At 39.6% G+C, this 19,705-nt stretch overlaps 1 protein-coding gene across 1 annotated transcript in view; it reads right to left on the reverse strand.

The window, feature by feature from the left end:
- SEC24D (SEC24 homolog D, COPII coat complex component) overlaps positions 1-19,705 on the reverse strand; it is an 82,722-nt gene that overhangs the window by 47,792 nt on the left and 15,225 nt on the right. The window contains exons 5-7 of the mRNA XM_065405121.1: positions 19,090-19,211; positions 14,687-14,798; positions 11,381-11,508 (exon numbers count right to left, since the gene is read on the reverse strand). Of these exons, the coding sequence (XP_065261193.1) occupies positions 11,381-11,508; positions 14,687-14,798; positions 19,090-19,211 (362 nt within the window). The remainder of the gene's footprint in view (positions 1-11,380; positions 11,509-14,686; positions 14,799-19,089; positions 19,212-19,705) is intronic.

Raw genomic sequence — 19,705 nt, forward strand, 5'->3', positions numbered from 1 at the left:
GCCACAGGGCTTGCTTCCCCACTGCAACTGGAGCCAAGATGCAGCTAAAACCCTTAAGGGACTGGGGGCTTACTTCCCTGCAGGGCTGAGGTAGTGCCAGCCAAGATCTGGTCCTAAATGCAGTCTGATGTAATGTGTATCTGACAGTCAAATATAATCATGAAAGACACCTTTTCCTAGTGTAACAAATGACATATTAAACTCTTCAGAAGTGTGTGAGACCTAAAGGAAAAATCTAATAAAATGAAAACACCAGACTATAAAATCCAGGTCAGTTGCTTATTCATCAGCTTCAAAAGAAGTCAATCCCTTTTACGGAAACTCATCCTAGAGGGCTATTATAATCAAACTTATGGTGCAAGAAGTGTGCAGCAATAAATAAAAAAAATGTACACAAAATAGGTCAATATCGTTTTAGTTTTAAAAGCAAATGCTGTAAACTTTCCATCTTGATCCTAGTAAAAACTGTGTGTCAAACACTCTGCTCATAGTGTATAATGTTACCTTAGAAACTGAGTCATGTCCCTTAAGGCTTAATGTCAGAGTTTGCACAACGTTACATTGTTTAATTTATTGCTGTTGCTATGATCATCTTTGGCAAGTGAAGAAGAGGAGAAGCGTATCCCTTTTCCGGATGGTGACGTCTGCATAGAGAAATTTACATGCACAGGGACACAGAGGCTATTCCAATAGCTATTTTAAGTTACAGATCTCCTCTAAAAACAACTTTGAATAATTTTATTCTTAGTAACCTAAATTATATAAACAAACCAACATGTTGCTACTCAGTGACTATTACTCTCACATTTCCCTATTCTTTCTTTTGCACAGTTAAAGTTGCTTAGATTTGTCATGATAGGAAAAACATTCAGATCCATAGATAGGGCCTTTAATTTGTCAGGAAACAAAACTGATATTTTAGATGATGAGAAAGCTTATGATTAGAAAATGGGATTCCACTGTTTACCTATTCCAGCCAAAGCAGAAGCCTCTCTATGGCTTAGGAGAGATACTTATACCTGTTTTATACTTTAACAACAAAAAGCAGCAAGTGTTGCTCCAAAATATTCTTAAAGATATCAATTTCTTCAAAAGGGAGTTCTCCTCTGCACCCTTATCAGTCCCCAAACCAGTAAATGAGTAAATTTAACTCATTTTTCATACTCTCTATTTGACTGTTAAAATAAAATATTAGTCATCAGTCACCACAACAGCAGATAAAACTCTAGAATGATCCAGTTTGCAGACAAAAGCTTTCCTTTTTATGCTCTATTCATCTATCTTCATCCATGGTTCAACAACTCTAAGGGCCACATCCTTTGCTCACTTTGACTCTGAAAGTTTGTAGCTGATAGAGGGCACTTTTGTGGCCCAATAGACAGTATGTTCCAGAAAGTGTTTTTCCTGATCGATTAGGAAACTCAGACTCTAGTGAGTGAGGGCCACAGTTCTCACTGCTTCTACAGCAACTTCCAAACTGGGACTTGGGAGAGGGTATACCACGTAAAGGAAACCCCTGAGACCAGCACTACTCTGTTCCAGGTTTCTGCTCAGCCGCAAGGTATGCTGGGAAGATAAGGTGTATAAAGTAACTCTCATGAGAACTGCCATACTGGGCGAGACCAATGGTCTATCTAGCCCAGTACCCTGTTTCCAATAGTGGCCAGTACCAAAGCTTCAGGAGGAAAATACAGAACAAGGTAATTTTGGAAAGATCCACCCGTGTCTTCTGGCAGCCAGAAGTTTAAGGTTGCCATCTTGACTAGTAGCCATTGATGGACCTATTCTCTATGAATTTACCCAATTATTTTTTTAACCTGGTTATGCTTTTGGCCATCACAACATTCCATGGCTATGAGTTCCATAGGTTAATTGTGCATTGTGTGAAAACGTGCTTCCTTTTGTTTGTATTAAATCTGCTACCTATTAATTTCGTCCCCTGGTTTTTGGATAGTGGGAAAGGGTAAATTACATGTCTCTATTCACTTGTTCCACACCATTCATAATTTTATAGACCTCTCTCCTACCCCCACTTAATCATCTTTTTTCTAAGCTAAACAGCCCTAAGATTCTTAGTCTCTCCCATGTGGATGCTGTTCCATATGCTTGATCATCTTTGTTGCTGTTCTCTTTTCCAGTTCCACTACATTCTTTTTGAGATAGGGCAACCAGAACTGCACCCAATATTCAAAGCACTGGCGTACGATGGATTTAGATAGTGGCATTATATTTTCCATCTTTTTTTCTATCCCTTTTCTAAAAGTTCCTAACATTTTGTTTGCCTTTTTGACCGCTGCTGCACTGAAATTGAGCTGAAGTTTTCAGAGAACCATCCATAATGGCTCCAAGATCTTTCTTGAGTGGTATTGGTTAATTTAGAACCCATCATTATAGGCATGCAGTTGAGATTTTTTTTCTCTAATATGCATTACTTTGCTCCTTGTCAACACTGAATTTCGTCTGCCATTTTGTTTCACAGTTGCCCAGTTTTGTGAGATCCCTCTGTAACTCTGCAGTCAGTTTTAGACTTAACGATCTTGAAAATTTCGTATCATCTGCAAATTTTGCCACTTTTCCAGATCATTAATGAATAATTTGAACAGAACAAATCCTCGGAAGACCTGCTGTTTACCTCTTTCCATTATGAAAACTGATGATTTACTCCTACCCTTTTTTCCCTATCATTTAAACCAGTTACTGGTTCATGAGAGGATCTTCCCACTTATCCCATGACCACTTAGTTTCTTTAAGAGCCTTTGGTGAGGGACCTTGTCAAAGGATTTTTGAAAATCCAAGTTCACTATATCCACTGGATCACCCTTATCTTCTTCAGCACTAAAGAGAAGCTCTGTGATAAGGATCTTGATGTGCCAATCCCTGAGGTCAGGGATGACCTAGTCATTATTTTTGCTTAGAGAAGTTACCCCCCACTAACAGCACCTTTGTGAAGCTTGAGGGGTCAGCCATCAACCTGAAGAGGAGAATGGAACATTGGAAATGTTCACAATTTAACAAGAGTCTCAGATCCTGATTGTGGCAAGGGAAAATGGAGATGAATAGACATGTCCTCATAGGTTACATGGTCCCTGGTTCCACTGCTGTTGCCTTTGTTCTAGAACAGGGGTCGGCAACGTTTGGCACGCGGCTCGCCAGGGTAAGCACCCTGGCAGGCCGGGCCAGTTTATTTACCTGCTGACGCGGCAGGTTCGGCCGATCACGGCCCCCACTGGCTTTGGTTCGCCGTCCCGGGCCAATGGGGGCGGCGGGCAGTGGCGCGGGCAAGGGATGTGCTGGCCGCGGCTTCCCACCGCCCCCATTGGCCCGGGACGGCGAACCGCAGCCAGTGGGGGCCGCGATCGGCCGAACCTGCCGCGTCAGCAGGTAAATAAACTGGCCCGGCCCGCCAGGGTGCTTACCCTGGCGAGCCGCGTGCCAAACATTGCCGACCCCTGTTCTAGAATCTGAGTCTCAGAAGGAATCTTTAGTCAAGAGACTGGGGGGAGGGAAGTTTCTGCATGATCGATACCTTCATTTCAATTCAAGTGATGTGAAGAGATCTTGAATAACCCAGAGCTAAACTCTACTGCAGACAAATTAATTTCCTGCATATAGGAAAAGGTCAGATTCCCCTTACAACTGAGAACACACATAAGCTTTAGCATTAGACTCTCAATGAGCATGAAGAGAGGCCTCTTAATGATGTAATGCCCCAAGCACAGGCTGGAGTTAAGTCAACTGTCATATAAACCAATATGAAAAAGGGCATGACATTTTAAAATAATGTGACTGAGATAGCTAGATAGGCAACTTTCCTTCCAGTCCTTCAGAAAGATTTCTTAAGCTTATTATCTTCTGCTATGACAAAGCTTTCTAGTAGCATGGACAACTTAGTCATGTGAATTCTGTCTATTCCATCCATCTTATGCTTTATGATTTTGGCCTTCTATACAGTCTTAATAAATCCTTCAACTGTAATTCTCTGTCTGCATCATATCTGCTTGGAGGAATATTACCCATAAGAGAGCCAGTCCCTTTTGGACAGAGTTGTTCAGACCTCATTACCTGGGAAGACAATAGAATATTAGACTCTCAGAACATCTCTGTTCCTTCCACTCCCCGGTGCACAGCAGAGCCCTTGTATTCAATCTGCTGCTTATTCTAAGACAAGCCAGGGAGACTGCACCAAAACAGGTGTGATTTGGGGGGGATTCTCCTAAGTCTCCAGGCTGAAAGATGGGAATTAGCAGTGAACGAATGGATGCAGTATTGACACACCTGGCAGTGGAGTGATCCGTAACAAGCCAGCTAGCTTCACCAAAGGCAACTGATATGACACTACCCACACGCAATTTCTAAAATTAAAAATGATGCTGCTGAGGCTGAACAACAGTAACTCTGGAGCTGGGTTGCTTTCCATGCTCTTTGCAAAGATTTAGAAAAAATAGGAAGAGGAAAAGGCATCGTAGATTTACTTTGCTGTTTAAAATCAGCTACAGCAATTACAAGTTTGCTCTTGACAAAGTGATGATGTTTACAACGTATGTCTACCACTTACCTTACACCTTGTTACTACCACTCACCTTACTGGATACCTACCTTCTTCTAGCTTAACAGCACTAGACCTTTATAAGGGTACGTCTACACTTACCTCCGGGTCCGACGGCAGGCAATCGATGTTCTGGGATCGATTTATCGCGTCTTGTCTAGACGCAATAAATCGATCCCGGAAGTGCTCGCCGTCGACGCCGGTACTCCAGCTCGGCGAGAGGAGTACGCGGCATCGACGGGGGAGCCTGCCTGCAGCGTCTGGACCCGCGGTAAGTTCGGACTAAGGTACTTCGAATTCAGCTACGTTATTAACGTAGCTGAATTTGCGTACCTTAGTCCGAAGTGGGGGGGTAGTGTGGACCAGGCCTAATTAAAGCTACTGGGGATGGTGTGTCTCAAAGTTGATTTATTAATCCTTTCTATCTCCACAAACATGGCTTTTCCTTCCAGCCCAACTAGACTGAGGCCAAATTTCTCTAACTGAAAAAACTGACCAGCTTCCAGCTCAGAGACTGTTTCTTCATTTATGGGAGATAACTCCATTTCTGATTTCAGGGTTTTCCTTGGACAATGCCACTCCTGTACTACTGGTTAAAGTTCAAGTATCTGTTTCATGTACTATAGTTCTGTATGGTTATGTCATGCTAAGCTTGTCAAATACCAGAGGATTTACTGTTTTGAAAGGAAGAAAATTAAATATTTTTAAAAAAATATTTTTACCAGCTAATATTTCTGTAAATGAAGTCAAATTAAAATCAGGTAGTATTGTAAAACAGGACAAGACATATTAGTTATTAGAGAATAACTCTAAACACAAACTAAATCACCTATATTTATAAACACTGAAAACTTTGTATTTAATTTTTTTGAATTGCGGAATGTTTGCTTTTTAAAATGTAAAATACTCCTCTAAAATAATATTAATAGCAAGCAGCATTAAATGTTAAACAAAGATCACATGGTTTATCCAGGCTTTGGAAACATTCATACATCTCCAAAACAAACTTGTGTAGGGCCTGCTCTATGATGATAACTCAGAGAGTTACGTTTATTTTTACAGTCTGTTGCTAAAGCAGTGCCAGCTAAAAATAAGTCCTGTCAAACAATGATAGCGTATTCTCAAAAAACTATCACAAATACTTTTCATAGATCATCCAAACCAAGATATTGAAGATAAAGAACTGTAAGTATTTTCCTAATCCTTGTCAGTGAAGACTGAGGCAAAGCAACCATTTAGAATCTCAGCAATGTCCTTATTTTCCTTAATTACTCCCTTAAAACCCTGATGATCCAGCAGATCCACCAATTCTTTAGCAGGCCTCCTGCTTCTGATGTACTTAAGGAATTTCTTATTCATTTTACACTGTTAGCTACTTGTTCTTAGGAATCCATTTTCCCTATTACTTATTGCCTGCTATAATTTATACTCTTATTTATTGTCTTCACTAGGATCCAAATTTTGAAGGATTTCTGTTTGGCTCAAATAGTCTCTCAAACCCTGTCATTTAGCCATATAGACTTAGTCTTTGTCTTCCTGATTCCCTTCTTCTGCGGCAATACACATACCCTCTGAGGTTGTTACTGGGATTTGTTTGTTTAAGTAGCATCCATGCCACCTTTAAAGTACTTCAAATTTAAGGCCTTTGTGACTAACCTCATTTTATTGAAATCTCTTTCTAAATTTTAATGTCTCCGTGTCACTTTTTGGTGCCCTACCTGCCCCTTGGATGTTGAACCTAAATATAGTGTGGCACTATTAGTGGCTCAGCTACTGTCACTTGAAATAGCTCCTGCGTTTTACTTAAAACTAGTCAAGAACAGCCTCTCCTCTTGTGTGCTCCACAACTAGCCTTTAAGAAACTACCACTGAAGTGCTGAGAAACTATTTCCCTAAACTGTGTCTTCAGTAGTTTATATGTGGGTAGTTGAAGTCCCCATTATCATCAGTGTGTTAGATTTTGCTTCCTCTTGGAATTTTTTTTTTTTTTATAAATCTGGAGGCTGGTAGTATTGCCCTACTAATATTTACATTCTTACAGGTTGGGATTTGTATCCACATAGATGCAGCTGTGTACTCCTCTCCACTCAGAATTGTTATCTCACTAGGTTCTGTGGAATCCTTTAGATACAGCTCTTCTCCCCTACTTCTTCGACCTGGTCTGTTTTTCCTATGTAGTTTATAACCAGGTATTATAGTGTCTCATTGGCTTTTTGTCATTCTACTAAGATTCTGTAATGACTGTTCTATCAAGATCCTTGTCTATTGCAAGGCATTCTAGTTTATTTATTTTTTGCTTTTAAACTTCTTGCATTTGCATACAGGCATTTGCAGTTTTTATTCTTGACTAGGTGCCTGTTTTTATTTAACTCCTTAATCTGGCACCTTGATGATTTTACAGAATTTACCTGTCTTATCTTATCCTGTCTCTGCACTAGTTCAGTTGTAATTTGTATCCTACTCTTTGCTGGATACTCAGACACCATTGTATTACAGATGCCTTTAACAGATGTCTCTGTCCAAATTTAGTGCTCAGCTCGTGCCAGCGTTCCCTCAGCTCTTAGTTTAAATACTCCCTCAATACCTTATTTATTTTACATGCCAGCAGTCAGCTTCTGTTTTGATTAAGGAGGATCCCAAAAACCTCTGTATATGCTTTTCCTTCCCCAAAATACCCTCCAGTGCCTAATAAACTTAAATCCCTCTTCTAAATCATGCACTGAGACCCTGCAGTTCCTTCTGCTAAGCTGAACCTGCATGTGGGACGGGAAGCATTTCGGAGAAAGCTATCACTGAGACCCTGGACCCAATGCTTCTACCTCATAGTCTACATTTAGCATCCAAGATTTCTCCCCTACATCTCCATATGCCATTGGCCAAGTAAAGTGAGCCCTACACCTGAGGGCATTTCTGTTTGTCTGTATGGAACATGATAATTTTTGAACACCACCCAATTACAAAATTTCAGGGAGTGTTCTAGTCAATTTCAGGGAAATCCGAAAAGCTTAGTTTAGAGGAAAATCAAGCTATGGACTGCTGGGTGCTGCAGATAGAGAAATCTCTCTGATACCCCTTGCTGCTGCCTATACCTATCAGAGCAGCAGCTTAATCTGCTGCATTGGGAGACTGTGTAGCCAGGGATCTAACAGACATAAAAGAGACTTACAGGGCGGGGAGAAAGAAACAGGGACCACTGATGGGGGGGGGGGAGAAGTGGAGACCTGGAGGAAGCAGGGAATGAATGGGAGTGGGGTGAAGGTGAGGCAATGGTGATGAGGGAAGCAGGGACCTGAAGGATGGGGACTGGAGATCTGGAGGAGAAAGCAGGGACCATGAGGGAGAAAGATGAGCAGGGGGAGGAGTAGAGCCTGTTTATAAAGAACTCTGGGTTGATCATCTCAAGCTCTGCAAATACTGACTCTGGAAAGAGAAGGGTCCACAGGTGTGTGGCTGGACAGGTTAACAAGTAACTGGAGGGTAAAGGACAAAGCAGCTCCGAGTTCAGGGCTGAGGAGTGTCTGTAACTCCCCCCACATCATCTCCACGTCCACCCCCCCCCACACCACCAAAATGCTGCGTCCAGAGGAATCTCTCTCATGCCCCATGTCTGTCTATAAATCACAGGCAGCATACAGTATGAAGCTGCTGCTTTCTCTCATTGGGTGTACCAACTGGTCTACTGAAGAAGTGAAATGTACAACTCTCTAGTTGGTACCAACATGTACCCCAAAAGCAGGGAATCTTTCTCCAGCCAACTACAGGCTCCACACCTATGACCCCCGGACAAAATTCAGCCCTGAAGTAAGCATACACAATTCTATCAACCTCAGATTTGAATTTGTTTACAGGATGAATTTATCCATGTTTTCATTTATTCCCCAATGCTTAGGTACAGTCTGGAGTAACTGAAATGGTGCCAAAGAAAGCATAGGTGAGGGAGTACTTTATACACAACTCCCGATCAGCTGGATTGCCTAGTAACATGGCTTACTCCACAATGCAAGTAATAACTCAAATAATTAAATCAGAATCCCTACTCTAGAGAACAGACTCCAGAAGGGAAGAGCAAGCACCACTGGATGCTATCACCACAGTCTGTACGGGCACATCAACTCACTAGAAATTGACACAAGACAAGGTTTATCCTATATTTCCAGTAGTTTTATTCCTAATGGTATAGACAGAAAACAATCCACAAACTCCTTTGTCAACAATGAACATTAAGAATTCAACTTGTAATAGGTGAATTTTATATCCTGTTCTGAATTCATCCTGAAGTGTAAATGGTTCTCAAAGACCCACACTGGCTAATTAATAACAATTGATGTATTTACTATTTAAGCTGCAACCAGAGGACTATTAGTGAGCCTAACCCTTGCTCACAGCCTTTAAAATGTTATTTAAATCGGTGAGACTTGGTATACACAATATATATTCATCATGATGGACTCAGTGCAGATCATGTAGGTATTTTATAAAGTTCTTGACATCATAATGAAAAATCTATCTATATTTCCAGTATTAAAGGAAACCAAATGCCAACTGTGCCATTGACTTGGTAAACAAAATCAATTTTATAGTTCAACTGTCATTTGCAGCTCCTTTAACTGATCCAAGTCACATAAGAGAGTCTGCAGACATAGCGTATGGGCATGTTGTAGCCATGGTTCACTGAGTCCTAGTAATACATTCTGTGCTTTTTTGTGTGTGCTTTTAAAAAAAAAAAAAACATTAAATTTGTTGGTTGCTAGCACTGAGCGTTTTAGAAACGGCAAAAGAGAGGAGACATTACAGCTAATCAAATGAGAAACTATGACCAGTAAAAACCAGAGTTTCCCTTCCCTTATCAAAAAGCCATCAAATGTCAAAGTGAGCTGTAACTTATTGAAAGATGGATTCTCACTTTGCACCTAATCCTCGTGAGCCCCATCTGCAGAATGCTGCTCGATTGCATTTATGGGAGCTCCTGTGAAGTACTCAGTATTCTGAAGGCATGGGCATTTTGTACCTGCAATCATTAGCTCTAGTCAGAAAGTACTGGATGAGAGACTTGAAATATTAGTGTACACACTCTCTCACAGACATTTTAACTCTTTATAGCATACCTTGGTCAAGTCAAAAAGCTACAAAAAGCAAAAGATTTGAAACCACAGTTCACAAGGGAGAGAGGAATCTCTTTTTTAAAGAAATATATGGCTTCAGAATTAGAAAACATCAGCAATTCTAAAACAAAAAATTGATATTGATATTGTTTAATATTTGTAAGGTTTTCTCCATATGAAAGACCCTTTTTATTCACTTTGATCTTGACTTCAAAACAGAGCTACATATTTTAGCAGTAGCAGAAAAGGTCAGGAGTTATAGGATGAGGCTCAGCACCACCTACTAAGGTTGCGCAACACTTCCGATTATAAGACTCTGTTTGTCAGACTTTAACCATCCAGGCTGGAATTTTTCATGCTGGGTGTCTACCTGCTAAATCTTTCTGGAAAATTTCAGCCAAAACAGTTGAGCTGTTTCCAAGAATGAGGAAAGGAACTGAGGAGTCAGGGGCAACAGATCTGCTGTGGAGCTGGATATGGGGATAGAATTGGATGGTCAAAGACACGTGGACAAGAAGCCGGGGGGAGTAGGAGACTAAGGAGGAATATCAGGACAGAGGTAGTGGGAGTGGGGGTAACTAGAGGTCAGGGTGAGGGAAACAGACATATCCAATGAGAAGCTGGGAGGGGAAAACTGGTACTAGCTGAGACTTTAACTGGATAGGCAAGGAGACTAGGATGAGGAGCCAGGAGTGAGGAAAAGACAGAACTGGGACAGGGTCAGATTGGAGGGAACCTGTGCCCACTACAGCAAACTCCCATCCAGAGCCTGGAATGGAATTCAAGATTTCTGAGTCTCACCATTCCTTTGGTAACAGCAAACATCTGTGAAACCGAGTGGCAAAGTGTCCAGTTCATCTCTTTGCTGGTCCACATAGACGATGACATTCTATTACTGCTATCAGTTCTCCTTTAGCACAAGTGGCAGAGGTCTATGTGGTGGATCTAAAGGTTTTAAATCCTGTTGATGAACCATGTGGGTGTCACAATGCTACCACATGATAGAATTTCAGTTTTTTACTTTGCTTTTTCAAAAACTTAGGAAATTATACACAGAAAGCTACATTAAAGGAACATTATGGTTGTAAAGTCAAGCACTCAAAAGTTAGTATTTGATCAAATAATATGTGATCATGTAATCAAAGAGTGTCTCATAATGCATATGCACAGCGGAGTCAAGTTAAGACTGCAAAGACAACCTTAATTCTAGCATTTCTTAACTTGAGAGTATTAGACTTTACAACCTTAATAATGTTCTTTTAACATAGTTATTTTGGTGGGTATATAAAGGTACCATAATGAGAAAACTCATTGCTCCACTCTGCTAAAAATGTCCAAGTTTTAAAGTGACATTTGGTACTGATAAGCAGTAATTTAGTGAAAGACATTTTGTGGCTGCAATCTTTCACTGTCTACACTCACATGGAATTCCAATGGAGGTAGCAACACCGGCAGTGCTAGCGGAAACTGGAGACACAGCGGTGGTAACCTATGATGCCTAATCTTGTAGTCCTGATGACACGGTGGTAACACTAAACCCTGTCTACATTAGCATTTGCACTGTTGCTAACACCAGTGGAGTTGCACCACTGCAAGAATTGTAGATTTTCTCCCCAAAATGCTATGGTAAATACAGTCTTTTTGACCATGAAAGAACTAATCTGTCACATAAAATCATAATATGAGAAACCATGAAGTAGGTCTTTTGGATAGGTATTTATTGACCCCTTACCTCATTTGGTGGAACAGCAGCAAAAGGCTTGATAATAGCAGCCAATGGAATCTGAGCTTGTTTGGCCATATCGGAAGAGGATGGGAAGCAGTAGGCAGTACATCGAATATAACGAGGGCTGGCATTGCCTAAAAGAACATATTATGAGCTGGGTTATGTAGGGTAGATTGATTTAAATTAAAGCAATTTAAATCACCATTTTAAATCATGCTTTAAATCAACAAGCAGGAAACCTTGATTTAAATAATGAATTTTAATTGTGTTCTGAATTTGCACTTTTCAGTTATTTTCTCAAAGAAAAGTTGATTTTCATTGCTTGGTAACAATTAGAACATTTGATTTTCAACCTTTACATAATTCTGGTGCTTCTTTTTGCTAGCCAGGAGGATAAACTGTATCTATATACATTTTAGTAGATGATGAACATTTTACTTGCTATTAGTGTCAAAATAACATTTTATTTTATTAAATAAAGCTACATTAAATGTGCTGAATATGTATGAAAAAAAGTTTATCAAAACATGTTCTGCATTTAAAAATAATTTATTAAACAAAGGAAGTGTTATCCATAGTTAGTGAATGGAACTGTTCCTGGTTACCACGTCCTTCAAGATTTTAGAACTAGTAGGTCTCCCCCCTCACACCTACCTTTTATTCGTAGGTTAGAAGAGGAAAACAAGCTTTCCTGCTTTTCTCCAACTTCCAACTGATTTCTTAACTTTGAATAAACTAATCATTGAACTGAACTAGTTGAATAAATTGAAATAAAGAAAATATTTTCCCTGCACCTGGAAAAAGAGGCTACTGCTGGGTTAGCACTTCAACAAACTCTAGTTCCACGTGCTCAGCCAGTGACTTCCAGCAATGGTTTGACTTTCTTTATAACTTGGCAAACATGTTGCTTGAATTATTTTTAACTTGAATTTAAATGATTTTAACAGATTATAATAAGTTTTGATCTTAACATAGGTTTCAATTTCAAATTTAATTTTAAATAGGTTAATTTAAAAAAAAACTGTATTTAATTTAAAATTTTAAAAAATCCCATTTTTTTTATTTAAAAAAAGTCATGGATTCTTATCCACACTGGGGTTATAAGAGAAAAAAAAAAAGACAGGAATGCAAAGTGACAATTCAAATGTAAACACTGAACATAAAATAAATACACTAGCAAAAGCTTCCTCCTCTTCCCATGTGAGCTTCTGCACACTTTCCTCTCATAGGCTATCAGCCCACTACACCTCTTCTTCATAGGCTTTCCTCACTGTTTCAGCGTACTAAAGATATTTAAAGTTCATTGGGTCAGGAACCTTGTTTTCTTTCAGTACTTGTCAGTGTCTTCCACAAATATGTTGCTGTATCATTAATAATTATTCCCGGCATGAATACACTATTGATGCTCTAGTAGAAAACATTTAGTGTGGCAATCGTGGCTGGGATCTCAAAAGGAACCCTATGGAGCTGGGCTCCCAACTGCCAGTGAAAGTCAATGGGAGCTGGGCATCTCAGTCTCAGACTCCTTTTAAAAGTTCAGCCTGAAACTGTACTTAGTTATTTGGAAGAGACTTCTTTGCTTAAAAGACAGTCTCTCCCTTCCCCTCCCTCCCTGCCCTCCAAAAAGCGGAAGAATATGTAGTAATACATTTTACCCAACCAGACTTTATCCAAACACAGATAAATGAATGCTGAGCTAATGGCATCACAAATTTAATTTACATGAGGTAGAGTCTTATATTGAGTTATAACATGCACAAATTCTGCCATCACAAAATGCATGTGGAAGTTGAGATTGGCAATCACTCTACCTGGGGGACCGGCAGATTGCCAAGAAGGAAATGGCTGGAGCTACACAAACAAGAGGAAAAACTGAACCCAGCGACTGAGCTTGTACTCTGACCATGTAGTCTGAGCCTCAGGAATAGAAATGGACAGTATACTACAAGTTAAACTTGGCAAGTGTCAGTTTTTTAACCTTATATTCCAGCATGGACTCACCAGTGAGTCAGCATGATTCCTTTAATCATTACTTTCCCTGCACAGAGGGAGGTGAAGCGGATTCCTTAATTAATTAGAAAAAATCCTCACAGCTATTCCCACTATTTTATACAATTAAACTACTCAAATATTTTATTTCAAATGAGAAGATTGAATAAAATGTTATTCATATTTCATTGTTGAGGCTTATTCTTGGAACTGAAATACGCTTATTAAAAATCCCAACAGTTCTGGGGAAGGATACAGCGTATATTCCTTGACAATGTCCTGCAGCACATGGAAAGCCAGCCAGGTTACCCCTCAAATGCAGTGCTTTTAGGGTGTGCAACTCTTGCTATGAAGTTAAGGAATTCTGAACTATAACATGAGTTTAAGTGTGGATTGTAGGGCTCAGGGTTGCTATTATTCTCAGGCTTTTTTGATTATGTTATTAGGAAAAAGGGCGACTCCTGTCAGGTTAAAGGTTCTGCTTGGAGCTCACAACTATGTTTATCTTTCCACTCTAGATGCTATGTTGTTTTGTTATGAAGGAGCTGGCAGTACTAAAGGCCGGATTCTGAGAGGAGCAGAACACTCCACAATTCTCACTGCCTATACTGGAGGAGCTGTCACTCGCTCAGCCTCTGCTAGAGCAGACAGCCCTCAAATAGCACAGCAAGGCCACGATCCTGCAAACACTTTGGCATATGTATAATCTCAGTGAAGCCAAATGTTAAAGCCAATGGGAGTATTCAGGAATGTAAAACTAGGCATGTGCTTATGGTGTATGCAGGGTTGAGGTCTAAAGATCCTCAGTCAATTCTGGTACTCAATATTTCCGTGTTACAAGCTTGCATTTCTCTCTCTCTCTCAATTTTTTTATACGCAATACTGACATGGAAATACAGTAATGGTGACTGCATTGCTCTGAACTATTAACATTTAGTATTGTCATTTCTCTTCCATGCTACCTTAACTCGTAGGGTTAAAAAGAACAATTAGCAATGTTTTACAGACACAACCGAGACAATGGAAATGAAGGTGCATTAAGGATACATCGAATGGGTTTTGCCTTTTATTTATGGCACAAGCGTCTAATTAGTATATATCTTTTCAAAAGTGCTGAGCAACCCTATATTCCATTGAAATTAATGAGAGGTTCAGGAGCTCTTTGCATTTTTGAAAGTCATGCCACCACCTTTGTCTAGGTGCTTAATTATGGGTTTGGGAGCATAATTTTAAGCAACCAAATTTGAAAATTTCAGTCGATAATTGTTTTTTTAACTTCATTTCAACTAGTAAAAAACCCAAAGTGATCCCACAAATAGTTACCTTGATCTTGGATCACACAATCTGTGGTGACAAGAGGAGGAACTTGGCCTCTGATGTTTGTAGCATAGATTTGACCTCCTCTGGAAGCCTTATCATTTTCAATTACTTGAATCTGAAGAATCAGAAAAAAAGAGAAAAACATGAAATAGGATAGACTATGGATTTCCTCAATTTCATACAGAGTTTACAAGTAACGCCCCCCCCAGGTAACCCTATTAGCATTCATTATCTATACAGATGTGCATAGTAGATAAGGAGTATATTGTAGCATGTATTGTCCAAAGAGGATTAAAACAATAATATACATATATCTATGTCCATAACTGTTTTATGCACCTTCTTAGTTCCTATTTGCATAGGGTTGAACTTTGTCATAGTAGACCGGGATAATGGGCAAACCAAGAATGTCAGACAGTCAATGCTCAACTCCCTCTTCTGCAGGAAAACTCTCAGAAATGGACTAATGGGGAAGCAATCTCAGCAAAGTTCTCCACTGAAAGGAGAGCCTTTTCTCCCTGAATAACAAACAGCAGAAGAGCCAAGCTGGCAGGTCTTCTACAGCCAGCAGCTGCCTCCAAGAGGCAAATTGTCACGCTGGGTGAAATTGTAAATCTGCCCCTGGGGTGGACACACAGAAATGAATAGCCACTTGAGGCCAAAATTAGCATGACAAGTTGCTTCTTCGGCCCCATCTAGAATACAAAACTGGGACCGATTTAACTAAAGGTGTTCTGTTGAACAGATTTAGCTAAACTGGGGAGTTGTGTGTGGACATTCTTACATTTATTTAAGCCTGGTTTATAGCAGTTTAGCTTGCACCTGAAATTTAACTGCGGTTGGGAGACTCATGAAGCCTCTGTCAGACAGCAGAGATAGTGGCAAATACATCAGGATAGAGCCCACTGACTGTTATTCAAAAGCTATTCCCAATACACTGGGAAAAATCTTGGGGGCAAGTACCATTTTGAACCTTTCCCAGTGTAACTGACTCTGTCCCTTTAAATGGCTACATTTCTGTATTGCATTTTTAGCTTGCTTGACTTCCTCTCTACTCTTCAGCTTGTGTACCTATTGTTAGCTGCTTGCATAAAGGGAAAACAAACCAATTATTTACTCCAAAAAAAGTCCATTGGCTGAAGAAAGTGAACCTTTTTCAGATTGAACTCTGTAGAAAACGCATGTAAACTGTACTCTCAAGAGTTAACGGACCTAAATATATCATTATTCTTGGAACTAGTTCTTGACAAAGTACAGATGCTGCATTTCATAGATGTTTTTAGAGCACAGATGAATCTTGTAGGAAAATCTAATCAACATTGGCTATACATAAAAAAGCATTTAGCTGGCAACACTATTGTAATTTTAGAATATAAACATAACACACACACAGCGATATTTATCCCTCATTTTCAATTAGCTCTTTGCCCTTTACAGTCACTGACCCAGATCTCTTTTCTTTTAAACATGTAGTTCTGATCCTTACTGTGCTGCTAAAACAAACCATTTAACAACTTTTTTTTAACATTGCTGTCACTGTCAAGTTTGTTTATTCTCCTAGGGTAATTGAAACAAGACATCAGATTATTCCAGGGATATTTTTTTAGATAGAATTCTAACATGTTATCCTGCTTTATGGGAAATGGTGAGATGACTTACCTATTAAAGGCAACGCCTACACTTACAAGTCATAAAAACACTTATATTTTTTAAATAATAGTTTGTCACACTTAGTTACATCTGAAGTGAGCAACAGAGAATCCTTTCCCTCAAGGTTCCTTTTCTCCAGTGTCAACTGTTACACATCATCTTCATCCATGCCTGAAGACCACCCAAACAGAGTCTGAACTGATCAAGGGAGTGGCCTTAGCCTCCTGCCCCTGCAGCTATACACTATTTCATGGAGTATTAACAATATATTTCTTTAATGTAAATTCTTCCTTACATATGGTGGAAAACACACATGAGATTCCACGGATACATAGTTAATAGTGCAGCTGTCTGTCTACTTGTGGCTTTGGGGTCAGGTTTTCACAAGTGCCTAAAGCTCAGATCTTCAACGGTATTTAGGCACCTAACTTCCAGTGCGAGCTAGGCATCTAAATCCTTTGAGAATCTGGGTAAGAGTGACTTCTGAGCATAAGTCCCATTGATCTTCAAGCAGGACTTGAATTCCTAACTGACCTAGGTGCTTTTGAAATCACACCCTTTAACATTTTTGAGCTAATAGATATATGCATTTAAGGCAAAGACAAAATATTACAAATATTTCAGTGGTACAAATGTGCAAAAGAGGGAAACCTAGCAGTTCGGTCTACTTCAAATTTCTCGAAGATGTTGAGATATAAAGAACTAGAACAATGTAACAATAATACAATGCAATTATATCCAATGCAAAAAAAATATTCCTCCTTGAACTAAGTGCAAGCTATTTTTAATAAAATAGGCACAATGGCTGTTGTCAGAATGCTCATGGAATGCATTTGCAATCCTTGGAATACCGAACTCAAGTCCACAGTGGAATTTATCATTCATGCCTCAATGGTTCTTACAGTAGTGCTACAACCTCACAGTGTATGCCAGTAACAGAAACACAATTGTTTTACAGTATTAATTTATAATGGAGCCCAGGGATACTATTTGAGATTCAGAAAAAAAGTTAAATGAACTCTAATCTAATATGCAATCAAAGGTGCCAAAAGCAGCAACTTGCTATCTACGAAATCTTACTTGTCAATAGGCTTAGTGGAAAAATAATCACTGTTCATTGTGATTCGCGAGGTGTTCCGGCATATCTTCTACTGCACACAGAACAGAAAGGCTTGTTTATAAACATACTATAGACAGCCTCACTACTACAAGTGCCTAATTTAACAAGAGTGGTTTGAGTACAGGACCATGAACCAGGAAACTCCAAGTTTTAATCTTGATTCCCATATTTCTCTGCTCTTCAGCCAGTCACTTTTCTGCCTCTTCTTTCGCCATACTTTCAGAGTTGTGGTCAGCATAGGTGCCTGAGCTGGAGCCCCACTCAAACACAGGGCTGCACTCTGTCACCTAACAGCATATCCTCAGCAAAGGCTCCTCAGCTTTGGAACTTGTTTTCCCACCCCTCACTTCCCCCTCCTCTGGTCCACTATTGTCCTCAGTTTGTTGGCTTGCCCAAGCAAAGGGAGTCTAGGACAATTCTGGCGGAAGAACATAAAAGATGAGAAATGTGTTCAGTTGCTGGCTTATGAGTTACATTAATGATAGGGCAGAGGGGAGCTCCTGAAGTAGTTCATTTGCATAGCTGTATTATAAAGAAGTGTCAAAGAGCAAAGAATTGATGCTCCTTTTTTATGGAAGGACAGTAAAAACTGTAAGTACATAATATATAAAATTGGGGAACTAATAGACCAGTTAGCTGTGCAAGGTGAGACTCCACAGGGTTCTTGTCAGTAACAGTGACTAGTTAAAGAGGTCTCTGAACATAAAGCATTTCTAGATGAGTGTGAAATCTTATTAGCAATTAGTGGCTGAGTAAATAATTTATTGTAACAGGGGAGATGACCAGCCAAGAGATTAAATACAGTTCAAAACTTTTTGTACATTTTCCTTAACATGTAGGGCCTGATTCTGATCTCACTCAAACGCATGTAAATAGAGAGTAACTCCACTGCCTTCAACAGTGTAAAAGAAAGGGGGGTGGGCGGGAAATCAGGCACATAGTAGAAAAGTTTTCCCAAAGCCATTTTAATTCAACAATAGAATAGGCCTGTACATCCTACTGCTTCATTGTCCATCATGTACAAATCCCCACTGGTGCTTTGGATGATTTTTCCAATCCTCTGGGCATTTAGTTCAAATGATAGTATTTCAGATACAATTAAAGTTTTAGATCTTCCTGGAGTAACAGGAGATGGTGGTTTATTTGAAAGGTTTGCAAGTAATAATTAATCATAGAATATCAGGGTTGGAAGGGACCTCAGGAGGTCATCTAGTCCAACCTCCTGCTCAAAGCAGAATTGTGTGTATGAATCCCTGGGAACAGATCAGGTGTTGCTGAAGGGAACTATACTGTAATATTACAGAGGAGAAGTCACATTAAAAAACGCAATGAATTAGAGTAGAAAGTCTACACTAATTTTCTAACAAGATTCATGGATATTTTCCAAAAATGGCACTAAAGCTACACACGGCTGCCACTTAATCTAAAAGTGACAACATAACCCCTCTAAGTACAGAATACCACATAATTAAAGAATTATGTTACATTATGAACATATTCTATGAGCCATGTGGCACAGCACATTTTAGAAGTCTAAAAAACCCAACAACATAAAAACACAAAGTTAGCTTTGATAGTTCTTTGTAACATTCGAATATGAAAGCATTCACTAGAAACTAAATACACTATTACTTACGGGGCTTGGGATGGAGTCAGGATCAAGCTTCCTCTGCTGTGGACCAGCAAGCTGTCCTGGGCCCCCAGGAAAGGCACCAGGATAAGAGAGCTGAGAGCCTGCCATCTGAGGGCCATAGTTGGCTGCAGAATTACAAAAGCCCATTCATCAAATTTAAAGTGTTTAAACTCTGTCATGCTCTTACATTGTTCCATCCAATATCTGGGCATTTTATCTTGCCATACAAATCTTACTGAAATAAAATATAGTGTATTTCCCACTTCCCGCAAAATGTGCTTTCTCTGTGGGAGAGGATGGGGAGATGGAAAGAGAAAAATCTCCCTTAAATAGTATTTATGAATATTAAAAAAACAAAAACCCCAAAAACCCCACACTTTGCAGCTCAGTTTCTCCCCTCCCCCAAAAAGGGAGAGAAAGTAGTTTTATAATATGATATAGCCGAATTTTGCATCAGGCCTTAACCTGACTTCTATTTTTGTAGATACAATTTTACAAGTGCAATTAAAAGCACCTGCACTTTTATACCCATGATTCATTGTTTGAAGGATAAGCCTAAAATTAGGCATGACATGTACAGGTACCAAAGTCCCTCCTGCATGTGGCTGCTGTGGTGTAG

Source organism: Emys orbicularis, chromosome 5 (assembly GCF_028017835.1).
Source record: "Emys orbicularis isolate rEmyOrb1 chromosome 5, rEmyOrb1.hap1, whole genome shotgun sequence".
NCBI lineage: Eukaryota > Metazoa > Chordata > Testudines > Emydidae > Emys > Emys orbicularis.